At 36.0% G+C, this 25,309-nt stretch overlaps 1 protein-coding gene across 1 annotated transcript; it reads left to right on the forward strand.

The window, feature by feature from the left end:
* The first annotated feature begins 11,666 nt into the window (after positions 1-11,666).
* LOC125239527 lies at positions 11,667-25,022 on the forward strand. The gene is made up of 11 exons (XM_048147145.1): positions 11,667-11,670; positions 11,952-12,065; positions 12,385-12,496; positions 12,821-13,023; positions 13,324-13,422; positions 13,640-13,731; positions 14,114-14,234; positions 14,750-14,893; positions 22,734-22,915; positions 23,935-24,036; positions 24,900-25,022. Exons 1-11 carry the CDS (start codon positions 11,667-11,669, stop codon positions 25,020-25,022), a joined length of 1,296 nt encoding a protein of 431 aa, XP_048003102.1.
* Positions 25,023-25,309: the final 287 nt, after the last annotated feature.

A 25,309-nucleotide genomic window follows, 5' to 3' on the forward strand; every position in this document is an offset into this window, starting at 1 on the left:
TTTTTTGGATAAACTATTTTTAAAAATGCTACCCGACGGCAAATTATGTAAGAAATAAAAGTTGTCATGTAGTATTTTTCAAAATAATGCGTATTTGAGGCAAAATTTAATAAAATCTGTTTTTGTTTTATATGCAACCATAAAATAGGTACCTTATTTCAAGAAAATCTTGGGCGATCCCGCCTTCTAACCTATTGGGCTTTATTTTCCTACTTGTCAAAAGTATAAAATCATGCACCAGTTACTTCTGGAGGGGGCCTATTTTTAAGGAAGGCAAAGATCATTGAAAAAAATATTTTTCTTCTTAAGTAATAAAGTGCAGGTACGACAAATGATCGACATTTCTATAAAAAAAACGACATTTTTAACCTGTAAGCAAATTCCAAAAACGTTTAATTTAGAAATAGTACGTTTTATGAGTAAACATACGTAACTTCATGATAGATAATCAGTATGTAATCTATGTGATTGCACTTGTATGGTTTGTAACGTGTCTTTCTTGGTAGGTACATACCTACACTTGAAAATGCCACGCGTTAAGGCTTAACTTTTTTATATCTAAATGTCAATTGTTCGTTGTATGGTTATTTTTAAAACTGTATGTTTTAAATTATGCGAAAAATACAATAAATTATAGACGATCAAGCAAATCGTGAGAGTAAAAAAACAAGCGAAATTAAAATTTTCCATGGGACGTAAAACCCGCGCCCTTGCAGTTTTCAAATTTGCCGCCATTTTTTATTCTCACTTTTTGCTTGACTGTCTATACTAAGAAATAAACATTTTTTTTATTTACATCTCGTTTGCCTCCTATTAAACAATAATAAAAAAAACTTCTAAAAGTAACTGGTGCATGATTTTAATCAAACTTAAAAATAATGCGTATTTCATTATTTTGATAAACACTAGAAAGGAATTTTCGAAATGTATAAGTACCTATGCAAAACTAAGTAGCAACACGCTAAGTAGCTCTATGCCTTTGTTGTTTTATGAAACGGTTTATTTTTTTATGCCTTTTACAATTATTTCAAAAACATATCAAAAGCGTGGTAGATTGTGTGAAGATTGTTCGCTAAACCATTCTCCAAGATTATCGGGTAAAAAATGAATACAGCAACACTGCTCATAGCAAAAAATGCAACTTCTTGAGACAAGATTTGTAAATTTTGTTGCAAGAACTAGCAAGAAATAATATCTTGGAGCAATAATGCTTTTGCTTTCGAAGGTCTTGATTTAAGATTCAAATATTTCGACTGTCTTGAGACAAAAACGATTTTTTCCGTAACATAGGTAAGTATATATAGGTATACAATACAATTACATGCAAACAGACGAAGTATTTAATCCTCGCTATGGTTTGTACAACGCATATAAGCCAATATTTAGGTATATAGATTGCGGTGCCGGTACAATCTTCAGTACCAGACTAAAATGTCCGGTACCTGCGTCGTACCGGGAATTCCCGCTACTTCGATACTTTTCAGTACCTACTAATTGTTTTTCCAGCAAACATTACTAAAACCCGTGACAAATGCTTTGCTTGCTTCTTATCATACAAATTTATAGTCTATAGTAATACTGAGTGTGGGTGTTGTTGTCTATAGTAGTATTTGTAGTCCTTAGTCATATTATATATTATTACATTCTTCATTGTTAATTTAACTGAATCTTGAGTGAAACTAGTAATATCTTCTACCGAGAAATATATTAGGTACTTGCTTTTAGGATTTCTGATTCTTGATTGTTAATTTAGCCGAATCTTGATTGAACTAGTAATATCTTCCACCGAGAAATTTATTATTTCCTTTTAAAATGTCTAAATTCTTGATTGTTAATTTAACTGAATCTTGAATAAAACTAGTAATATCTTTTACCGAGAAGTATATTATTTGTTTTGAGATAATCTTAATTCTTGATTGTTAATTTAAGTGAATCTTGAATAAAACTAGTAATATCTTCTACCGAGAAATATATTACTTGCTTTTAGAATGTCTAAATTCTTGTTTGTTAATTTAATTGAATCTTGAATGAAATTAGTAATATCTTTTAATACCGAGAAATATATTACTTTCTTTTAGATTGTCTTAATTCTTGGTTATTAATTTAACTGAATCTTGAATGAAACTAGTAATATCTTCTACCGAGAAATATATTACTTGCTTTTAGATTGTCTTAATTCTTGACTGTTAATTTAACCGAATCTTGAATGAAACTAGTAATATCTTTTACCGAGAAATATATTACTTGCTTTAAGATTTTTTAAATTCTTGATTGTAAATTTAACTGGATCTTGAATGAAACTAGTAATATCTTTTACCAAGAAATATATTACTTTCTTTTAGATTGTTTTAATTCTTGATTGTTAATTTAACAGAATCTTGAATGAAACTAGTAATATCTTTTACCGAGAAATATATTACTTGCTTTAAGATTTTTTAAATTCTTGATTGTAAATTTAACTAGATCTTGAATGAAACTAGTAATATCTTTTACCAAGAAATATATTACTTGCTTTAAGATTTTGTAAATTCTTGATTGTAAATATAACTAGATCTTGAATGAAACTAGTAAAATCTTTTACCAAGAAATACATTACTTGATTTTAGAATGTCTACATACTTGGCTGAATATTTCAATAATTCTTGGGTGAACTAAATAATATCTCCTATCAAGTAATATATTACTTGCTTGAATACTTTTCAGTTGTTCATTTGAGATTTAAATGTAATCTTGAGCTAAGTTTGACTCTATATTGGCACAAGAATGAATTCTTAAATCAAATCTGTTTAATCATTCTTCAGGTGAGAAATAAATTAGTTTTGATTTGAGATATAAATTTTGACTCAAATAATATTTGCTTTCATCCAAGATTTTCGGTCTTGAATATGAAGAATTTTAAATTTTTGAAACGTTAGTGAGATTATCTTATTTCAAGATATATATATTTGAGATCAAGAAATATTAGGTGAAACACATCTGGTTCTTGTTTCAAAAAACCATTTTTTTCTGTGTACGTGCAACAATTTAGACGGAAGCCATACTAGAGGTGCAGCGGCATATCGTTAATTTTTTGTTCTAATATTTGCGTTTGTACTTAAAAGCTAAAGGAGGATATTTTGAAGACGATTCGATTTATTTGGTCAAAAATTACATAAGTTTCACATTTTAATTTTTTTAGGACAATCATTGTAAGGACAGAAAAATAATTATAAAAATAAATAAAAATAAAAATCATTTATTTCGGACCACAAAATCCATACAAGGTTAATACTTACACCTAATACTACCACTATGTTAGTTGCCTTAGTACCTAATTACAACATATTTAATATATACTATTTTTCAAAATTGGCTAGGGAGAGGTGCAGGTTCGACCAGTGTTGCATATGGCGACTATCAAGCCTGCCCGCTATCGCACCCAGGATACCGTTGCTGCTGCCAAACACTGCTACGCGTTGCTGCGGCACGCTTTCAAGGCTGCTTTCAAAAAAAACGTCAAAAGAATGTAAAATTGATAGTTTTAGTCGGTGAAATACTACACTTTCCTTTATCCAATAGATTTATTTAATTCAAGTTCCAGTTAGAGCATCTTATTATCTTGATTTTTATAGGACTGGATTTTTGAAAACTAACTTACTAAATTAATTATGAATTTTTCTCTAATGCACGTTTAGAAAAACGCACGTATATAGCTGAATGAGTCGGTCTTATTTGTAAAATTTGGACAATTTTGAATATTAAAACGGGTAAATTTATAATTCGTATATCCTGTACCACAATCATTTCAGACTAGATTTTTATTTAAAGTTTTTGAAAAAGAGTAAACTAGCCTAAGGCGAATTCAATTTTTTCAGAAATTACCTAAAATTAAGTGACAATTTCTTTGAAAATCTACAACACATCGAAGTAAGTTTTGTACTAAATTAATCTGCAACGTTTACTTAAATTGCTGTTATGCCTTAGTGATTATAAATTGCTATTATTGATTTTTGCCAATTTTTTGAAAACGAGCCTTCACCGGTACAATTATTACCACTTTTGGACATTTTCTCATATTTTGTTAGACCAAGTAGAAAAAGTCCTATAATGTGATATATATTTATAAACTACTCGCAAAGCCCTTTAATTTGATACCACACACGGTATGATAGAGCGCTCGGTTGCGATTTCACTATTTTTAAAACGAAAGCCCTCTTAATGTGGCATAGAAACCGTCTACTTGAGCGTCCGCAAACATACCCGACGCGCTACAGAAGCGTGGCAGCCGCAACAGCATTATACAAACGTTTGTCAACGTATTTTTGGTTCACCCTGTAATATGTATTGTATATGTGTAAGTAATGAAATTGTGCCAATTTCCTTTAGCAGGTCACAGACTCCCAGTTGAGTATGGGATGACAATATTGATATAAAAGACTACAGACTATTACTTTTCGTTTTCGTTTGGCATTTGTCGATGTACTGGGTGGCTAGCCGAATGGCACAATCGCTCACGAAACGCTCACGAAACGAAGGCACAGACAGGTATTGAGCCTCAAAAGCTGGCCAAAATCCATTTTTTTTATTTACGCCGTACCCCTTCTTAACCATTGTTTCTTAAAACTAGGATAACCCCTCCACCTAGTAAAAAAAAATACCACGTGCTAAAGTCATCTATCACCCGTGTAGGCTTAGTCGAAAATTACCGTTCGCCTAAAGCGTCTGCGTGATTGTTCGATGCACTCGAATTTCATTGTTTTCAAAAATTTGTTATTCCTTGATTGGCCCGTTTTGTGTTGGTTTCTAATATGGATTGCGAAGAACTAGGTATGTACTTTATTTAACACTAAATTTTACTTAAATATTAATTGATTTTCTTCATTAATACCCTTGAGAAGTGAGTACCGGGAAATTTTAAATAAAAAGATAAGTTTTTCAAGAACATTGGAATTTTTAATAAGTTACCAAGCATTATCCAGCAAACATTTGAATGACATGTTGAAGAATAGACTTTCCTTTATAATATAAAGTGCAGAATAGCTACCCCAATGCACCCGCCTATTTTTGGTGATTTTTTTTCCGTAAGCACATTCGTTACTCGGTACATGAGATTTTACTTATTTTTATGTTTTTGGTTCTTCTGGAATCCGGGTATTATATAGGAATGATTTATTTGCTATTATTGAACGCTCAGACAGCTCAACTTTTAACAAAAAGTTGCAATTTTTGGAGCAAGTATTACTGAATCTATATACGGAAAATGACCACAATATTGCTGACATAAAGCTGAAACTGTCTCGCATCAAGCATTAGTTTAAACAAAAATGGACAGCTGCTCTTAATACAAGTGCCAGATTCCTAGATAGCAGCATCGAGTAGCTCAAAGGATGCATATCTCTACCAAAAGCAGGAGTCAGTTCTGGTCGTCCTGAAAAGACTTTCTTAGAGTTGAGCGACAGGAGCAAGAGACATAAAACAGAAATGTCCTGGAAGAAAGCTAATGTAAGCTTTGAAGAAAATAACTAATAAAAGTTGAAATATAATATTTAATGTCTTTCAACTTTCAATTTGTCAACTAGGAACCCTTATAGTTTCGCCATGTCTGTCTGTCCGTCCGTCCGTCCGCGGATAATGTCAGTAACCGGTAGCACTAGAAAGCTGAAATTTGGTACCAATATATATATCAACCACGCCGGCAAAATGGTAAAATAAAAAGTGGAAAAAAATGTTTTGTTAGGGTACCCCCCCCCTACATGTAAAGTTGGGACAAAATTTTTTATTTCATTCCAACCACAACGTGTGATATATTGTTGGATAGGTATTTAAAAATGAATAAGGGTTTACTAAAATCGTTGTTTGGTAATATTAATATTTTCGGAAATAATCGCTCATAAAGGAAAAAAAAGTGTCCCCCCCTCTAACTTTTGAACCATATGTGTAAAAAATATGAAAAAAATCACAAAAGTAGAACTTAATAAAAACTTTCTAGAAAAATTATTTTGAACTTGATAGGTTCAGTAGTTTTAAAAAAAAATACGGAAAACTACGGAACCCTACACTGAGCGTGGCCCGACACGCACTTGGCCGGTTTATTTTACCTTCTTGACCCTTAAATCTTAATAACAAATGGTTAGGAGGCCATTGGAACTTTAAAATAATTTTGGCCAACTTTTTCAAATACCAGGGTCAAATACCAGTCTGTGCAATGTTATAACATTGCTATGATAGGAGTCAACTGTGAAATTTACTGCACAAGTAACACACTGATATTTTATGAATGAAGCTATCAAAATACAATCCAATCGCATATCATCACGCGTCTCTTACAATTCCATCGACACCGCAAAGAGGAAACGGCCAATTTCGATCACTTGCACTTCAGACTACGTATGTTACCATTATTAGGGATGGGCCGAATATGAACTTTGCCGAATACGAATATTCGCGTAAAACTTACGTTTATATTTAACCCGACGTTTCGGACATGACATTACGTCCCTGGTCACGGGTAGACCCCTTACCTAGAGTCACGGACCACGGACGTAATGTCATGTCCGAAACGTCGGGTTAAATATAAACGTAAGTTTTAAACGATTAAGTCCCGTTTTAATTTAATAATATGAGTGAAGATCGTGTTAGTTTAAATCAATATACGAAAATTCGGCCGAACATCGGGACCGAACATTCGGTTGAGCCATATTTTAAATCCTGGCTTAGAGTTAAAAACGTTTCAATGATTGGTAATGGGTACACATTTATCTTACTAAGGCTCTTAATGTTCCTATAATTCAGTACATAAGAAAATTTTGGTTTTTGTTTCTTAAGATACGTTATTTTGCCTTTTTTACAAAATTATTGTCATCAGCATCATCATCCTCCTTGCGTTATCCTGGCATTCGCCGCGGCTCATGGGAGCCTGGGTTCCGCTTTGACAACTAATCCTAAGATTTGGCAAAGGTACTAGTTTTACGAAAGCAACTGCCATCTGACCTTCCAACCCGAAGGGTAACTAGGCCACAAAACTACTACAAACTAGGTTACGAAATTATTGTGTTTTATATTTTAACGCATTTTTAACTCCCTTTGGTAGTTCCTTAGAATGCTGAAATAGCATGTCATTATCCGATGAATTACGAAACAACTTACGCTATTTACTTACTTTGTTTATTCGGTAAATATTCGGCAATGTAACCGAATTAATCGGCCGAATACGAACATTGAAAAATTTGCCGACTTTGCTAAATACCGAATATTCGGCCCATCTCTAGTTACCATCTTATAACAATAATCAACCCTATTACGAGACTCTACATACAGTGCATATATTATATGTTTATATAGTGTGTAGTTTGTGTCGACATGCTCTATTGTAATTGCAGATGAATTGAAAGTTTATAGGTTAGGGTTTAGTGTTATGAATAAATGGCACAGATTACTAACAAATTACTCAGTTATATAAGTAGTAACAGTACATGGGCGACTCGAAAACTCGAAAATTCGCGTTTCCCTTAAACTATAAGCTAGATAGATTTTTCACTTCCGCAAATCCCCGCATAACAAATATCGGATGTTATGAATTTATTGTGAAACTATTTTATAGAATTTAGTCCGACTTCAAAAAAGTTAAGTTCTTTCGAAATTGTTGGAATATTAGTTTCTCTTCACAGTGTTGGTTCTACCTATTGTATTTCTTATAGGACTTAATATCATCATTTTTTATTTCGAACTAACAAAAAACATGTATACGTTCTCTCTAGTTCATATTATATCTGCTTTCCCAGCAGATTCATTGAAAAAGAGGAAATCGAAGTATGTAATACTAATGCATTGCAACAAGGCTTGTTTTTCCCCTGTGGGCCGATTTTTGAGTCTCACACGTTCGAATTCAGAAAATTATCACTGAAAATAATAACCAAGTCATCGTTTTCAACCGGTATTTTAGTGACAAAATCCCGTATGCGAGATTCAAAAATCGCCCCCCTGGTTTGGAAAGCCAATCGCTCTCATAAAATATAAAGATATCCTATGGCAATTTTTGGGATTAGTTGCCAAGTAGATCCTACTTTTAATTTAAGTCGAGGGCGCCGTTGAAAAATAGCCAGTTTTCGAAAATACTCTTACTCTGCCTACCCTTGAGTACTTGCCTAACATTTTGAGAATATCCTCCTTTGAAGTCGGTTAAAACATTGTCATGCATCTCTCGTGCCTGGTTTACAATAAGCGACCTACCACTTGTCCCGTTATAATCACAATGCAACTTGCATAACGCGGGCACGTATGATGAAATTGCATAGCGCCATACAAAACATAAATGCAGGCTATAATGCTATGTATGTATCCGGTGATGATAATAAACTGTGCGGTTCTACACTAAACTATGTAGTGACGTTCACTTGGATAGCCTCACCCTCCAAATGAATTATTTCTTGTGGTATTGTGTTAGTTAATATAAAGGGGGTATCATAAATAAAATACAAAAGACACACCATACATGTTAAAGTAACATATTTAATTATAAGTTAAGAAACAAACAAGAGGTAGCACAAAAACCATAAGAGAGATCGTTCACATGAATAGCCTCATAAAATCAAAAGGTGTCCAACGCTGAAGAAAATTTATTTTAGTATTTTGTAGATCTTCCATTGCATCGTATAACTTCAAAAACACGATTAGGAATTGAATCATATAAAGAACAAATGTATTCAGTCGGCATATAATTCCATGAAGTTTGGATTGCTTGAAACAATTCTTCAGGGCTGTTAAACTGGCGTCCATTGCTATAAATCTTGCGTGTCAACCATCCCCAGACATTCTCTATAATGTTTAAGTCTGGAGAATAGGATGGCCAATCTAAGACTTCAATATTATTATCAGCTAACCAACTTATCACATCGCGTGAAGTATGTATGGAAGCGTTGTCATGTTGCAAAATCCATTTGCGCCCTGATGTAATTTTACAAATTTTTTGTCTCTCATTTTTTATCAATTCTAAATACTTTTGCGCATTTTGTTTTCCCTTCATTATAACAATATCGACAGCACCAAAATAGGAAATCGCCCCCCAAACCATCACAGAACCAACCCTTGAATGATGACGTGATAATAGCTTGGTTTCTTTTCTCAGGTCGTGAAAGTAATAGCAAAAACCATCAGGTCCATCCAAATTGAACTTTTTTTCATCGGTAAAAATAACATTTTGCCACTGTGTTGTCCAGGACATGTACTTTTTCGCAAAAGATATTCTGGCTATGATGTGATTGGCGCGCAAAGGAGTTTTAAGTTTTAACTTCTTTCGTTTGAGGTGCGAAGCAGATCTTATAATACGTCGAACTGTTGCGATAGATGCTGTAGTATTTAGTTCACTCGCTATTTGCCTGGCAGTCTTCGTAGAGTTAGAAGCAGCACGTAATATATGTCGACGTTCACGAAGAGTTGTGGCGAATTTTGTTCGGCCCTTATAAAGTTGGCCGTAATTTTCTTTATTTTTCATATAGTTATTTATAACTTTAGGACTACGACCAATTTTCTTAGCTATCTCACGGTTAGACAGCTTTTGAGATGCATAAAAATTTATTTTTTCTATTTCTAAGTCAGAAAGTTTTTTACCGCGACCCATGTCGATATAGCACAATTTTAAGTTACTGTAATCGGTGTAATAAACTATACCAGATCTGTGTTATCAGAGACACTAATTAAAAAAGCACATGATTCACACGATCAGTTATTTCAACGGACGAAACGAGACTGAGGCTATTCATGTGAGCGGCGCGCGCGACCGCTGACTGGCGTAAACCAACCTGTATGAACAAGTTTGTTCCTGTTTGTCTCCCGTTCGATCACAGATAAAATTTTAAATTCAAACGTTACATAAAATTACATTGCTGTTTGAGGTAATCGTAAAACATTAATATAATTCAGGTGAGGCTATTCAAGTGACCGGCACTTACATACTTTGATTTTAGGTATTGGGCTTTTAGGCTTTTATAAGCATAAACTCGCGGTGCCTTTCACTCGGCTCTGTAAAATAAAAAAAGTCATTCATGGGTAATTGTGTTCCATTTTATAATAAACTTCCGAATCATATTACTGAATTGTCAATTAATAAATTTAAGAATTATCTAGATCGTGCAGTACTCATTTCCAAATCTTATTATACAACACAAGACAACATGAATGATAAAAAAACGTGGGATTCATTACTCGTATTGTTTATGTTTTTATTATTGTTGAAGAAATTAATATTGTTTTCTTTTGACATTGGATTTTACCTAGAAATATCCTAGACATGTATTTTTATACATATACATACATATACCTAATCATATATTTTTTGTTCAAGGATTATTTTTACTTATATGAAATTGTATATTATAGACTCAATATAATTATGAACAATAATTACAACAATAAATTGCTCTGATAATTAGGTTAGATTAAGATCATAATATATATGTAATTAACTATTCATAAGAGCTTGTAATTAGGCCTACCTACATGAATAAAGATATTTTGAATTTGAATTTAGGTAGGAAATTAAACAAATAATTTGTTCGGGTACTTACAACATTTATCGGATAAATACAAAAATCAAGCGGATCCATGAGCGACCGGTCTTTAATTTTCTTCTTCTTCTTCTTTCTTTTAATGGCGGTCTGGCCAAACCATTTGGCACGATTATCAAGTTTAGAATGGTGCAGTTAGAAGAACCAAGGATAATGTTAATGACACTGCGCGTTTTGTTGTAGCCATATAGAGCAGAGTTGAGTGAAGGAAACGTAGACGTAAAACGTAATGAACTAATACTGCCACTTGAAAACCACATGTGCAGCTATTCGAGTACTAGGGTAATGTTGTTTTTCTTGAAGAACCTAGCCAAGAAACGTAACAGTTTTTAGTTTTTAGTTTGGCAAAGCAAGAAGGTAGATTCCTGTCTTTAACTACTGACATAAGAAGCCTTTTGAGGGTAGATTTTGTTTAGATTTATTTAAATACGTACCTAAAGATACATACTATAATTGTAATGAAAGTCTGTCCATAGTAAAAAGCGTCTCAAAAATATAGGCGCAAATGTTTATCGTGCCGTACTTACCCCAAATTACGGTACATAATTATGTAGTTGGATATGGATTCATCAAGGCTATATGTACAAGGATGGCCTTGTACATAAGTATATTGTTTTGTTTGTCATAAGATGAAGAGTATTCTTTTCGATACATTCATATGAATGCACCAACGCCAGATACGTCAGAAAAAGAAGATTCACGCGACGTCAGATACCTGGTATTAGTGTTTACCAATAGCCGCTCGAGCAATCTGAGGTTCGGAAAACAACAAACATGGTCACTTTCTTCAGTTTTCACGTCATTTGTTGCAAAGAGACAGTTGCGATCTTAGGCTGATGTGGCGGTTGGTGGCTTTAGGTATTCTTTGGGGTAAGTCCTAATTTAACGTTATTGTTCTTAACCACTGTACAAAATTAAAATTTTAAAAACACCGACCGATTTCCATCCCGATTCCCGACTAATTCAGCTTAAAAAAAACTAAATCCAAATCGGTTCTTCCGTTCGGGAGCTATGATGCCACAGATAGACACACACACAGACAGACAGGCGACCTGTCTGCTCGTGGACCGCCCCTGGACACCCGAAACACCAGAAGGGTTGAAGGTGCTTTGCCGGCCATTAAAGATGGGTACGCTCTTTTCTTGATGGCTTGAAGGTCGTATCGGACTGGAAATACCGCAGGGTACGCCGGCGACAGTTTATTCCACGGTGGTCAAACCTTTTTGGGAGGTGAGGTGGGAAATGAAAACGAAACGCCGCAAAAGGTAGTCTGGCTCTCCAATACACACGAGCGATAGAGATAGATATCTACGAGCTTTTAATTTCGTGAGCGTTTGTACCATTCGGCTACGTACCCAGAACAGAATTCTATTTCGTGGGAACAGGATTCAAGTTTATATTGTTTCTCAGGTTCCGTGTGGAGTCAGTTCTTCGACTGCCACGACGACCCGAGCTATGACCCCGAAGAAGGGCAGGTCACAGAGCTGCAATACTCTTGGTTGGGCGCCCTGCAGTATATACATGGTACGCCATCACACATGCCAATATACCTCTTACAAATCGGTTAACTGGAGTTCTGTTAACCCAAGATAAAAGAAAAGGTGTAAGTACTTGATGTCGATTGTGCTTGGTCAAAGAAGGATAGTTCTTCTAGGATGGCATAATTAACGGACAAATTGGGACCGGTTACGATGTGACACAGTGGCTTTGTTGTGTGGAGTTTTTAGCTTTAAAAAGGTCGTTTTCAATCCGATTTCAGTGGAGGTCTTCGTTACTTCTTTAATTTATGACATCTATTCAGTTTACGAAGTGAAGTTGTTTTATCTGGTTTCTTATTCCACAGTCAAGAACGGAACTCCTCACTACTTCAGGGTGCCCCGTGTGGTCCTAATCAGTCGGCAGTTTGTGTTAAGCACTGCAGTGGATGCTGCCGTTGTTCCTCATGGATATGCTTTGTAAGTTGACAAGCTTCAACCATTTATGCTTGTGATTACCAGAAAATAAGATCAAGTGTGCCTACATCATGGTGCTTGCTGCAGTGCCCTGACCTTTACATTATAACATTCCTTCTTCTTCTACTTCTTCTGCACTTTCCTTTTTTGTGACATATCCCGTTAGAATTAGATATTGTAATGGTGACAACAAGAGTATTATGTAGTATTCCTAAATAGCTACTTACAAACATTACTTGAAAGGGTCTCGTTCATTAATTTTGTTCTATCTAAACATTTTCCCTGTCCCAGCATGTCTGAAAGCTACACCCCTCTTTCCTCTTGCAGAGGAAACGTGATCTTCGGTGACTACGAGCGAGATGAAGTAGAATGCGAGACAACAGTCGAAGCCCTCGCTAACATGAAGGCAGAGTGCGAACCAGCCATCCTGCTGATGCCTGTAGCTGATGTGCTGATCCATCCGGAGTTTAAGCACTTTGGGGCCAGAAGTAGCGTGGCGCTATTGAAGCTTATCACCACTGTTAAATCCAGTAAGATTCCACGAAACCCTACTTCGGCGTTACTCTATAGATCTTCTTTTACTATTTGACATGGCTGCCTCCATTTCGAATCCTTTCTCTAAAAAGGTACTAACTGTAGATGATCCAAGTAAATTCAATCAGTCATTGGCATGTACAGTCAGTGTAGATGCAGGTTGTAGATTATCACTTCCATATAACTTACCTGCTTTTTAATTGCTGCAAATATCAACTGTAAAGATACCGAGTAAAATAATGATGATGATGATGCAAAAGAGCTGAACAAGAAACTACTTAAGGATATTTTTGCAGGATACGTGCTGCCAGTGTGCCTGCCCTTCAGGAACTTTCTCGAGCGTAGCACTGGCAAGCAGATGGAAGAAAGGCTTTACCACATTGACTTTGCCAGCGGTAAGTGGGTTACCTAGCCATTTAATTTGATATTTTCTTATTTTACATAAGTTGCCAATTCTTAGACGCTTGGCATGGCACTGCATGAGGTCTGATGACTTTTTGATAGACCAGCTCCATGGACTTATCTTAGCAACATTTTGTTACATGAAAATATTTTTGATGTGATAAATTATCTTGATCCCTTGTGGATTTCTAATACAAATATTAATTGCAGATGTCCCCCGAGATTTTGTAGAGGAAGAGAAAGAAGTGATGAGAATCAGCTTGCTGCCACGCGAGCTCTGCTACATATACGACTTGCCAGAAGTATGGTTATCAACTTTCTTTCTTGGTTTTTAGTGTTTACTGCCATTGCTCCACTGGTGGTGTGATGGTCATGGCAATCATGACCTTCCTGGGGTCAATAATTGGAGTCAGTAGGAGCATTCCATGAAAATAAATAGTTTACCGTTGTCCCGTACAAACGCTAGAGTATTGGGTTCTCTCTCAAGGCATTGTCTAGAATTATGAACAGAAAAACAATCGCCTTCTTTACACGCTGAAAAAACTTACAACACACAAAATGTTATGCGTTTGTACGGGCGGTATTCGTTAAAAGTGCTGCCATGGATTAAATAAATACTCTGAAGATTAATATTTACGCGTACTTTAATACTCTGAAGATAATTACGCGTACTTTTGATTTCAGAACAACACCCACCTGAAGAAGGAACGCATTGCCTGCACGACTGGTTGTGGGTTCCGCTCTGGCGCCCCGAGCCTAGTTCACGAGCACACTGGACACTGGTCTGTTGTCTCTCTCGCACATGGTGAGACATACTAATGTTAGAACGAGACAGAAGGAGTACATTGTACGACTGGCTGTGGGTACTGCTCGTGCGCCCCGAGCCTAGTTCACAAACACACTGGACATTGGTCTGTTGTCGCTCTCGCACATGGTGAGATATACTAATGTTAGAACGAGACAGAGGGAGCTCATTGTACGACTGGCTGTGGGTTCCATTCTGGCGCCCTGGTTCACGAACACAATGGACACTGGTCTTTTGTGGCACTTGCACGTGGTGAGATATTATATAACTGGCTCTGCTACGCAAGGAGAATTTCTGATGTCTCTGACACAAGATTACGTCACTAGCCAATTCACGTCAGATGATTCGAGGGTGTACCGGTTTTTCAACTCACCCAGCCCTATCTGCGAAGCCAAAACCACAAGGCACTAAGTACTAGCTGATATCAGTAAAGACTAGAAGACAGCGAGCTTGTTAGAAGAGAGGATTTAGTTAAAAAAGTGCTGTTTGGAATATTCAGTTGACCTGTTTCCCAGGTGGGACACCTTGCCCTGATCCTCTGCGGTCCCACCGACCGCCAGCTCCCCCTCGCCACACCGTGCTCTACCCGTACGTCCCCTGGATAACAGCCGCCATCACTGGAAAACCCCTGGGAGCTTTCTCTAAGGACGATCCGTTTGGTGAGTTCATGAGCCTCAAGAGTGGTGGTAGTACCTCTTAGCTGGATGATAGAATTTAATTTAGTAAATTGAGCAGATCTACTTGCCATTTGCCAAGTATAATGATTTATGAACATACCTTTGGATTTTAAGAGGCAAAACTAAAATTGAAATACATTGATATTGAGTTTAACCCTTAACACGGCAAGACATGAAGTAATGTAACCATGTATCTTTTTGCATGTTTTTAGGTATAGTTATGGGTCAAAACGAACCATTTTTCAGAAAAAATAAATGAAAGTATTTTGAAAGTAGGATTTTCAGGACGTCCGTTAAAACGGACATTGCCAGGAATCCCACTGAGTGATGGCCCCAAAGGTAGTCTTAAAAAACGGACAACGCCGTCATAAGGTGTCCAAGAACAAAAATTAAATTACGTATTATAAAGTGAAAAAACCTTAAATTATTAAAATAACACACTACTAAATAATTAAAAACACTTAAACAATCATCAGAAGATTAAAAAAGACACATGACAATCCAAAAAACTATTAAGTATATAAATGTTATTATGGTATACAATCAAAACATATTTATCTCTTAGCCTAAACCCCAATGTTCTTATCTAATTTATAATTTCTATGGACCAGAGCATTATTCTTCTCGTTTAGTTTACTTACAAATGAGTTTCAATATTATAACTATTGAAAAAGTAAGGTAGGTAGTTAATACGTACCTTCCCTTCCTGAAATACACGTTTTTTATTTGGTGATTCAAAATGCCACCTTTTATGAAAATGTTAACTAAAACATAATTATTTTTACGCTGTTATGCCGATAGTAATATAGTAATTCACATTTAAGACATATTATGTATATCGGTAGGTATACGGAATTAAAAATAATCTCGTTTCGAACTCTGTACAACATCTGTCTGAACAAGAAATTATGCTTTCACGTCTGTCCCAATTGTAACGTGTAAAACTACCCACATTCAAAAATATTTAATAAATCTGTAAGTTTCTAAGCTACGGCTAGTTATAAATTACAATTATTGTAAGTATTAAGACTAAATACGTAAATATTCAAACCATTCATTGTGGTCTCACAGTCTTGACTTTCTTGTTTCTTTATTAGATTGACGACTGAATTCTGAGCACAGGAAAAGTTAACTTTCACATTAAAAATTACATATTTCTTGATCATATTGGCATCTGGCAACATAGTGGGATCATATTGATTATCCTTAGCCAGAAATAGAAGCTGATATATAATTTTATTGCGTATCTCCATAACATACTCCATGACTGCAGACTCTTGGTCCTTGGTGTTTGACATTAGGTATAGAAAGTTTTGCCAGAATATAAATGATTTCCTTTGTCTCTACACATAAGAAACTTAACTTTTTTAAGTCTGTTCTGAATTTTGTGGTGAGTCATCCAGCATTTTAAAGACCTAAAGGATCATAATATCTTTTTCATCAGCTTGAAGAGGTTTCATGAGTGAAAATTGTTTATACTGCTATTTAAAGGCGGATTTTGCATTTGCTAACCCATACAACCATTTCAGTCGCAAAATCTTCAAATCAGTAACTAACTGTCAAATGTGACATAACGCGTGGTAACGTCGTGCAAACAATGCGACCGTATTGATACAATAACAAAATGTAGTCGTCGTGTGCACTCGTTACGGTAACAAAATGTGTACGAATTTGTGGCTGTCAATGTCACTGTCAGAATGACTTTTAACGACACTTTATTAGTCGACGTTTGCACACATAACGGTAACAACATGTGGACGAATTTGTGGCTGTCATTGTCACTGTCAGAACGGTTTCTGACAGTGACATTGACAGAATTTGTACACACATGTGTAGGTCTGATTACCGAACTGCTCCTAAACCACTGTATCCGCAAATGACAATCTGAAATACGAAGGTTTCTCAAACTGTCTTGTGAAGTTGTGGACTGGTTGCTTTGAATCATTTAAATATGAGCGAATTAAATAATAATATACAACGACGACCATTTAAGCACTCTTCGACATTTTATAGAAATGTGGGAAAGTTAAGAAAAGTGCAGAATGATTATACAAATAGATAAGCACTTTATAGTTACTTAATGTATTAAATATATAATTTTAAATTCTTATTGATAAAAATGAAGTGTAGTGTTGCTTTACACAATAAAAGTAGGAATCAAATGAAATAGAGTATTTACTGTGATATTAATAGAATTTCTGTTGCGCAATGATAGTTTTTTTCAGTACAGATGCTGCTTTTTTTAACGCAGTAGTGCGAGCAAATCAAGCAATGATTCATTTCTTGTCTGGTCGAAACTCTTAGCTTAGATTTAGGTACCTACTGAAAATCGTCGTACGATACACGTGCGAAAAGGACATTCACAACTCGTGTCGATTTAAAACACTCCCTTCGTTCGTGTATTAATTTATCGCTACTTGTATCGATTTTCCTCTTTTCCGCACTCGTATCTACAAGTATTTTGTTTGGGTTACAAAAAAAACACATTATTTACTCTACTACGTTTTATTTATGTCTCTTTAACATTACAAATTTGTGGACACTTATATATACAAAAATCTTGACAAAAGAAGTACAGAACGCTGAAATTAATGTTGCTAGTAATATTAATGACGACTACTTCAACAAGTCAAGTGTCAATTGTGAAATGCCGCAAAATACTAGTTGCTCTATAGAAGACCATAATAATATGATCCCCGATCCTTTACAACCCAGCAGCTCGGTACGCACGTTACAATTTTTTTTTAATCTTCTTTAGTGAGGACAACTGAGTACGACGGCATATTTAATTGTTTATAAAGTTTGAGGATACCTGGAAAAAATGAATACATTAGCCATTTTGAAAATCCAATAAATATTCACTGCTTTCGGTCACGCGTGTACGCTGCGACCATTTTGCGACCGTTTGACGACCGTTTGGCGACTGTTTTTTACATGGAATATTACCGTCTTAATCAATATTTTAACAACTTTATTGGTTTTCTAGGCATTATTTTTATTATTTCAGTATAGTATATGCACCGGAGCACTAAAACTTCACCAATAAATATACATAACACGCAAACACCGAGTAGTCAATAATATTATTACTGGTTAAACTGAGGTAAATTGATGGCGCGTTGATAAATTTAGACTTATTTTATGAAATCACTCGAGCAATTTAATTGGCCATGGTAATTAGCCCACATTATATTACAAATGCAAACAATATTTATCTTTAACAAATTCTTACGCCATTACATTTTAATGTCAAATGATTTTATTTCTTTTTTACTTTGACGTCTCTGACAGTCGCCATTTGAAAAGAATGAAATGAACGAATGATTTTGGGAAAGTAGTCGCCAAACGGTAACAATGTGTGCACGCGTAGTGCACACTTCTGTCACTTCTGTGACCATTTGTGCCTGTTACCAATCGTCCCCATTTGGGTCGCCGCGACTAAACGTCGACCGTACTGCGACTAAGCATTGAGACCCGAAGACCTGTGTGTACACAAAATAGGAGGATTTGCGTAGGAACGGCGACCGATTATGGTTATATGGGAATGAAAACCCACGTTATGTAAATTTAGTATTAAAGCATAGTTTGTATTTAGGCCCAGTAATTATAAAAACAATTAAGAATTTAATAAAAAACCTGTTTAACCCATTTATGGCAATGTCCGTTTTCTGTCACTATTTTGATTGCCCATAAGTCGGCACTGTCCGTTTTTTAGGACATGCTAGATGGTTACTTGGTTACCAGTAATATCGGCAATGTCACAAAATTGTGACACGAAATATTTCACAATTTCTGAATATGAAAAAATAAATTATTGCATCAACTTTATACACGAAACTGAAGTTTAACTCGTCTAGTAACAAAATCAACAGAAAAAGTACACCTGGATGAATTAGTTTATATTTTATGACGTCACAAATGCACTTCGCCGCATATTCCGAAAATTCGAAATTTCAACTGTCGCTTGCGCATAAACCGAATGTTGCCTAGTCATGCTATAAGCTCAAAGACGTAGTGTTTTTCTTCCACTTTCATGAACGTATAGCCTTTTCTAGCTAGCACTTAGTGTTTAAACTCTAGGTCACATTAAGTGACTGTACTAAAAAAGTGACAGGAAAGCTTTAAGGGTTAATAATTATAGGGATATAATAATCAGGGAATACCTATATCAATATGAGTGAACTCATGCAATGGGAGGTCCAATCAGTTTGGTTTATGATATCATCGGATCTGATTATGAACCTGTCCTGTGTTATTAACTTGGAGGTTGCAGTGGAGTATTCCCGAAGATGGCTTAGGGATCATCCATAAATTACGTCACACTAAAAATCGTGATTTTTGACTCCTCCCCCCTCCTTGTCACAGCTGGTCACATTTGTTAGACTCCCCCCTCCATAGTGTGACGTCACATATTTTTCAAATTTACACGTAGACATTATTGAATGAAAACAGCGGGTAGAAATCAATCAATCAATTCAAAAATGAATGACAAAGTTTCATTTTATCTACAAGAGTGCAAAGTAATTTCATAGAAATTTTAACTTTATGTCCACAACTAGCTGTGGCTGGTAGAATAAACGTTTAAATGATGATTTTGACTCTTAAATGTTAAAAAAAATATGAATCAAACTACATTTGATGGTTTTGCAGTTAATATTTTCCATGTGTTGGTGTGTGAGTGACAAATTTATTTAACCTACGTGCCTTGAAACCCCCGCAACGCTCAAGATTCCACATTCTGAATCGGTCGACAAAATAATTGGTATCTTATATTTATAACCAGATGCAAAGTCGAGAATAGGTGATATTCTAGGCCATTTACAACATTTTTAGCTATACATGGCTTAGACAAATTTTAGTTTTATTTCGACCTAAGAAAGTAATCGCTCAAATAATTTTTTTATGTTATTCAATTTTCAAATTGCTGTAGTTTAATTTTCTTTAGACACAGATATGTCTAATTTATTTTATGGTATACGATAGACATTTTACAATACGAAATAAAACCAAAACAACTATCTACAGTAACAAGAGTACGCTTATCGATTTAGTCTGAAATTTTGGAGTATATACCGAGAAGTTTAAAAAAAATCCTAAAAACGACGAATCAAATTTTGTCCAAGACATAAGAATGTTCTAAATGGCCTAGACTATCGCCTACTCTTGGCTTTTCATCCGGTTACCGAACATTCTGTATTTGTATATATTACATATATGTATGTTTATGAGGTTTTCATAAAGAAAGTTTATAGTTCGTGTTTTAACCCTTAGATTATGATAGATTTTGAAATGTGACGTCACGAAATTTAGGACCCCTCCCTCCCCCTTGTCACACATTGTCACACTTCGTCGACCCCCTCCCTCCCCCTTAACGTGTGATGTAATTTATGGATGATCCCTTAGATGGCTTAAGTGGCTTAAGCCTGTGAAATAAATAAGGTTAAGAGCAAATATCTCCAGTTCCTTTCACTGAATCAATGCTTAGGGTCATTTCTCAAAATTTTGCCACCCCCACCTGTCAGTACGTTTATGTTAGAACTTTTTTTTTAGTATACAATATCTTCATAAATAAATTATCAATACATATTAAAAGACAGTTTTTACATAGAGGCCTGATGCTTTGAAATCGATTTATTTTATATTAATGAAATAAATAATAATTGTAACTAAGTTTTGTCGTTCACCTTCCGTGTCCCAACGCGGAGTACTCATGTTTCGAGTTGTTAAAAGTACACAAATTATTAACTTTACTTACCTTTATTGCTGTATTTTATTTGCATATATCCTTAACTTTTAAAACTAGACTATCTGATAATAATATTACACTTATGTTCCAAGTTATTTGGCTTTAAAGTTTGTCCACGGCCGTTTTTGTCGTTGACCTGTCGAGACAAACTCGCAAGCACTGTGCGATCCCTACTCCACCTCTGCCACCCCACCCCGCATGAATCGCAGCCGCCAGTATCGGCCATCACCTGCAAGCAACGGCACGTGCTCACTACGCCTTGATTAGAAAATAGAAAATTTTAATTACCTCGAACGGGAGTTTGTAACGGGTAAGTAGTCGTTATTCTGTCAATCATAATTTCGTTATTGTTTGAGATACTGCATTAACTGTCACATATGTTTCGTATTTTGTAGCTCAGTTTTAGGCACCTAAATATTTAGTTCGTTCGGCAAATACTTTTTGAGTTTTGGCGAAATAACTGGCATTTTGTCGGTCACCTGTGCATCGTTCACCTGGCTAAAATAGGCAAGTGAACGACATTTTGGGACAGGGTGACGACAATAATGATAAATTTACCAATCGTAATAATACTTTTTTACACCTTCAATATTTGTTTTGTGCGTTAAATGAGAAAAGTATTACTGTTATATCGGTTTCGGCTGCATTTCTCAAAGGATTGTTGCTTTTTTGCGGTGTGTGTCCTTCACCTGTGCGATAAAGCCAGGTGAACGACTCAGTGACAGGAAACCGACACGTCGATCACTTGTCATTAAGCCAGATGAACCATTACGAGGGGCGATCAATCGGATCAATAAGTAATGATAATGGGTATTAAAACATAATCTAGAATATGAGTATCCTTATATTTTTATAATTAAAAGTAACTCTTTTGTGATTTATTTACATATTTTAATTTTTTCATTTGTTTTTGCCCCCTTTAAAAAATGAAATCTTAATTATAGTCTAAATACCATGTCAGTAAGCAAGTGCTTGCTTGAAGTGAAGTCACTTCATTATACTTCAGAGTAGCTATTATATTACAATTTTATTTAAAGGTCGGGTATAAAATATTAATGGCCCTTATATTGCCTTCAATGTGAGGTATGTCACTTGTAGCTTTAAATACACCAATTAAGCAGCACCCTCGGCAATTTGAGGGTTCGGCCAATTTTTATTTGATTATTTTAACTAATCAATTTTTTTATAAAAAAAAAAGGAGTTATATTCTTCTTTAATACTAACGTAATTTTGTTTCCAATATATATCCTCAATTTTCGTGATAATCTGTAAAAATGGTGAAAGAAAAAAAAATTAAAATGTATAAAAAAATAAAAATCATTATATAGCCTATATAGTATAGCCTTTAAGATTTGAGGAGATTTCCCTTTTCAGAAGCCCATCAGAACTGGGTTCTGATAAAAATGGGACCAATCTGTATATATGTACATATGGGCCTGAATAGTCGATATATATATATAGTTATGGTGTTTTTTTGACGTGCATAATAAATATTAATTTTTATAAATATAAAATATACATTCAATAAAAACAAAATATTCAAAATCGGTCCAGTAACGACGGAGATATCGAGTAACAAACATAAAAAATAATAATAATAATAAAATACTGACGAATTGAGAACCCCCTTCCTTGAGATTTGGGAGGCGGTTAAAAACTATTATAATTCTGATGGGCAGGTGAATGACGTCCATATCAGGTGAATGACCACCTAACTACAGGTGATCGACTACGGACGCAGGTTAGCGACGCTTGTCGTTAACTTGTCAAATGTGTCATACAAATTTGTACCAATTTGTCGTTAACCTGCTGCTGTTGTCGATAACCTGTGTATATTTATCCTTCACCTGATCATGATGTCGTTCACCTGAATTTTAATCGATCATAACTTCTAAAATAATTAATTGATATCGGTGCCTTTGACATTTTTGAAATGTTTGAGACGCATTCAAACGATACCTACAAAAAAAAATTTAAAAATGCGACATTTAAAAAAACACAAATCTTTCACCTGTCGGTGCCAAAATTTTGAGAAATGGCCTTAGCGAGTTGCTTAATAAAACTCTTCAATTCCAGGGTTCGTGATGCCCCGCGCATCTCCCTATGATCAGGTCGGTCACGCGTGGGTCGGCCATTGGTGGATGGGCGGCGTGCGATGTTACGACAGGGGAGATGCTGCTTTAGACATCTTCAGGTTTTACCACGAAATCTTCAGGGTCAAGCCTATTTCGATGTCCAGGGTTAACTATCATTTAGAGGTAAAAAACTGAAACAAAAGCTGGTAAATCTTAGTGACGTGGCTTCAAGTATAAGTAGATCACAAATAGATACATCACTAGTGCCTAGACATACAGATGGCGTGCGATATTACGATGAAAGGGGTGCGGCTTTAGACACCTTCAGGTTTTACGCCCCTCTAGCACAACTTGCCTTCTCGTGCGCGAGTCCATACAAGGCAAGTTGTGCTAAAGGGTCAGGAGTTAAGGAGCTCAAGGCTACAATACAATACAAATGCACACACACCTCAATATAGGAAACAACATAGTAAGTATAAACAACAACTTAGGTAAAGGAGGAGGAGGAGGTAAAACAAGAGGCGGTCTTATCGCTAAAGAGCGATCTCTTCCAGACAACCTAGGCCATTTTGCTGTCCAGGATTAACTATCATTTAGAGATAAGAAACTGGTACAAACGCTGGGAGCCTAAGTGAAATGGCTTCGAGTATACTGATGACTAGAAGACAGGTGACATACGATGTCTTCAGGGTCAATTATCATTTAGAGATAAGAAACTAAAGTTGAATGTGGCTTCAAGTAGAGGCAGATCTTTCCTAGATGTATCAATGGTAGTGTGGCATTCTGGCGTTTGATGTTACGACACAGCTTTAGAAATCTTTAGGGTCAAACCCATTGCATTGTCAACGGTCACAACGCCGGCCCAAGCAACCAATCAGGGTGGAGCGAAATGGAGTTATGGAGCCTAATAAAATAATATATACACACATACACATACAACATACATACAATCACGCCTGTATCCCATAAAGGGGTAGGCAGAACACATGAAACTACTAAAGCTTCAGTGCCACTCTTGGCAAATAAGGGGTTAAAAGAAAACGAAACTGTGACATTGCAGTGACAGGTTGCCAGCCTCTCGCCTACGCCACAATTTAACCCATATCCCATAGTCGCCTTCTACGACACCCACGGGAAGAAAGGGGAAATAATATATAGTCATTTAAATAAAACAATTTGTGATTTCTTGTATTCGTTTTCAGATCGTGTGTCCCAGGGAAGCAATCATTATCTGCGTGAAGGTCGGCATGCCGTTTCAAATCGGTAATCCCAAGGTCAACGATTTAGACTCCCCTGAGGTCTCGGTAAGGTTCTCAGAAAACACGCGCTCTCACAAATTAGCAATCCACTTGACCATATTTAAATAAACAGCTGTAGGTACTCACGTTAGTTTCGAGTCATTTAGGAGACCCGTCATCAGCCATGAATGCTCGCGGAGGCTAGACTCCGTGACTTGAGCCTGTAAAGTCGGGCGCAGCCTGATATTCATTGTTATTACATTCAGCTATGCATTTTGACCCTGTAGGATCGGGCACAGCCTGAAATTCAGGAGCGCGAAGCGTGTTCTTACCTACAGAAATATACTTGATAATGTACTGTATGCAGAGTCAGACACAGCCTGTCATAGAAGACTGACCATCTGAATGCTTCTGGCTTCCAGCTCTACGCGAAGTTCGGCCTTCGGTCATTACTTTTTGACACCCTACTACTATTCTGTTTGAACACTGACTTGATGACTTATATCTCAGCCACCGGCGATCTCACTTAGTTCACACCACGTTTTACTAATGCAGCGTTGGCGGGGCGTGCAGCGGGGTGAACTAGTCCACGTCCACCCTACGCAGCGTCGACTCAGGACATTTGTATGAGCTTCAATTGTCTCGCTGCGCGCCCAATATGAGTGGCTTAGGTACACCAGCAGCGGCTGGTCCATACAAGCCGATTCCCGCCGGCTTGCCTAAAATTGATTACTAGTAAAGTTGTTGTTGTTGTATGTCCTAAGGCACCCCATAGGTGCATAGGGCCTCCACAAGATCCTTCCACGCCTTTCTATCTTGAACTAGTAAAGTACCTAATGTAAAAGGTTTCTTTTTGCTTTAGTGTTGCCTAGCAGAAATTTTCAGCAGCCGCCACTGAGGTACACTTACTTTTTTAATATTGATTGCAGGTGAATATTCCTTTAATGAAGTTCAAAAGCCAGTACAGTTTCGAGGTAGAGGCGTGGGGCTACAACCAAACCGAGTCCCAGTCTTCTGAAAGTGGGGCCGACGACTCCGACTATCAGGACTAAAGTTTTATACAAAATATATGGTTATTCTGAACTGCTTTTATTTTCTTTACACAGCATCTACTTTATCTACCCGGGGTAGCAATGAACGAAAGAGATTCCAAAATTGCGAATGTTCTGATTGGAAAGTTCTAGGTTTTGTTTTGTCAATTTTTAGGGTCAATTTTTGTGACAGTTGATAATAAACGCCGGTGTGCTAATTAAAAACATGCCGCGCTGGTTCAACACAATAAAGAAGGTCACGCGCGTTGGGCTCCAGGGATCCTTTAGGAAGGCAAAAGATCGGCCTG

Source organism: Leguminivora glycinivorella, chromosome 2 (assembly GCF_023078275.1).
Source record: "Leguminivora glycinivorella isolate SPB_JAAS2020 chromosome 2, LegGlyc_1.1, whole genome shotgun sequence".
NCBI lineage: Eukaryota > Metazoa > Arthropoda > Insecta > Lepidoptera > Tortricidae > Leguminivora > Leguminivora glycinivorella.

What these genes read in the sequence shown, in the direction of transcription:
- LOC125239527 (XM_048147145.1), top strand. An exon ending in CGCCCTGCAGTATATACATG is followed by an intron (nt 12,066 to 12,384) that starts GTACGCCATCAC and finishes CTTATTCCACAG; the next exon opens with TCAAGAACGGAACTCCTCAC. An exon ending in ACATATACGACTTGCCAGAA is followed by an intron (nt 13,732 to 14,113) that starts GTATGGTTATCA and finishes TTTTGATTTCAG; the next exon opens with AACAACACCCACCTGAAGAA.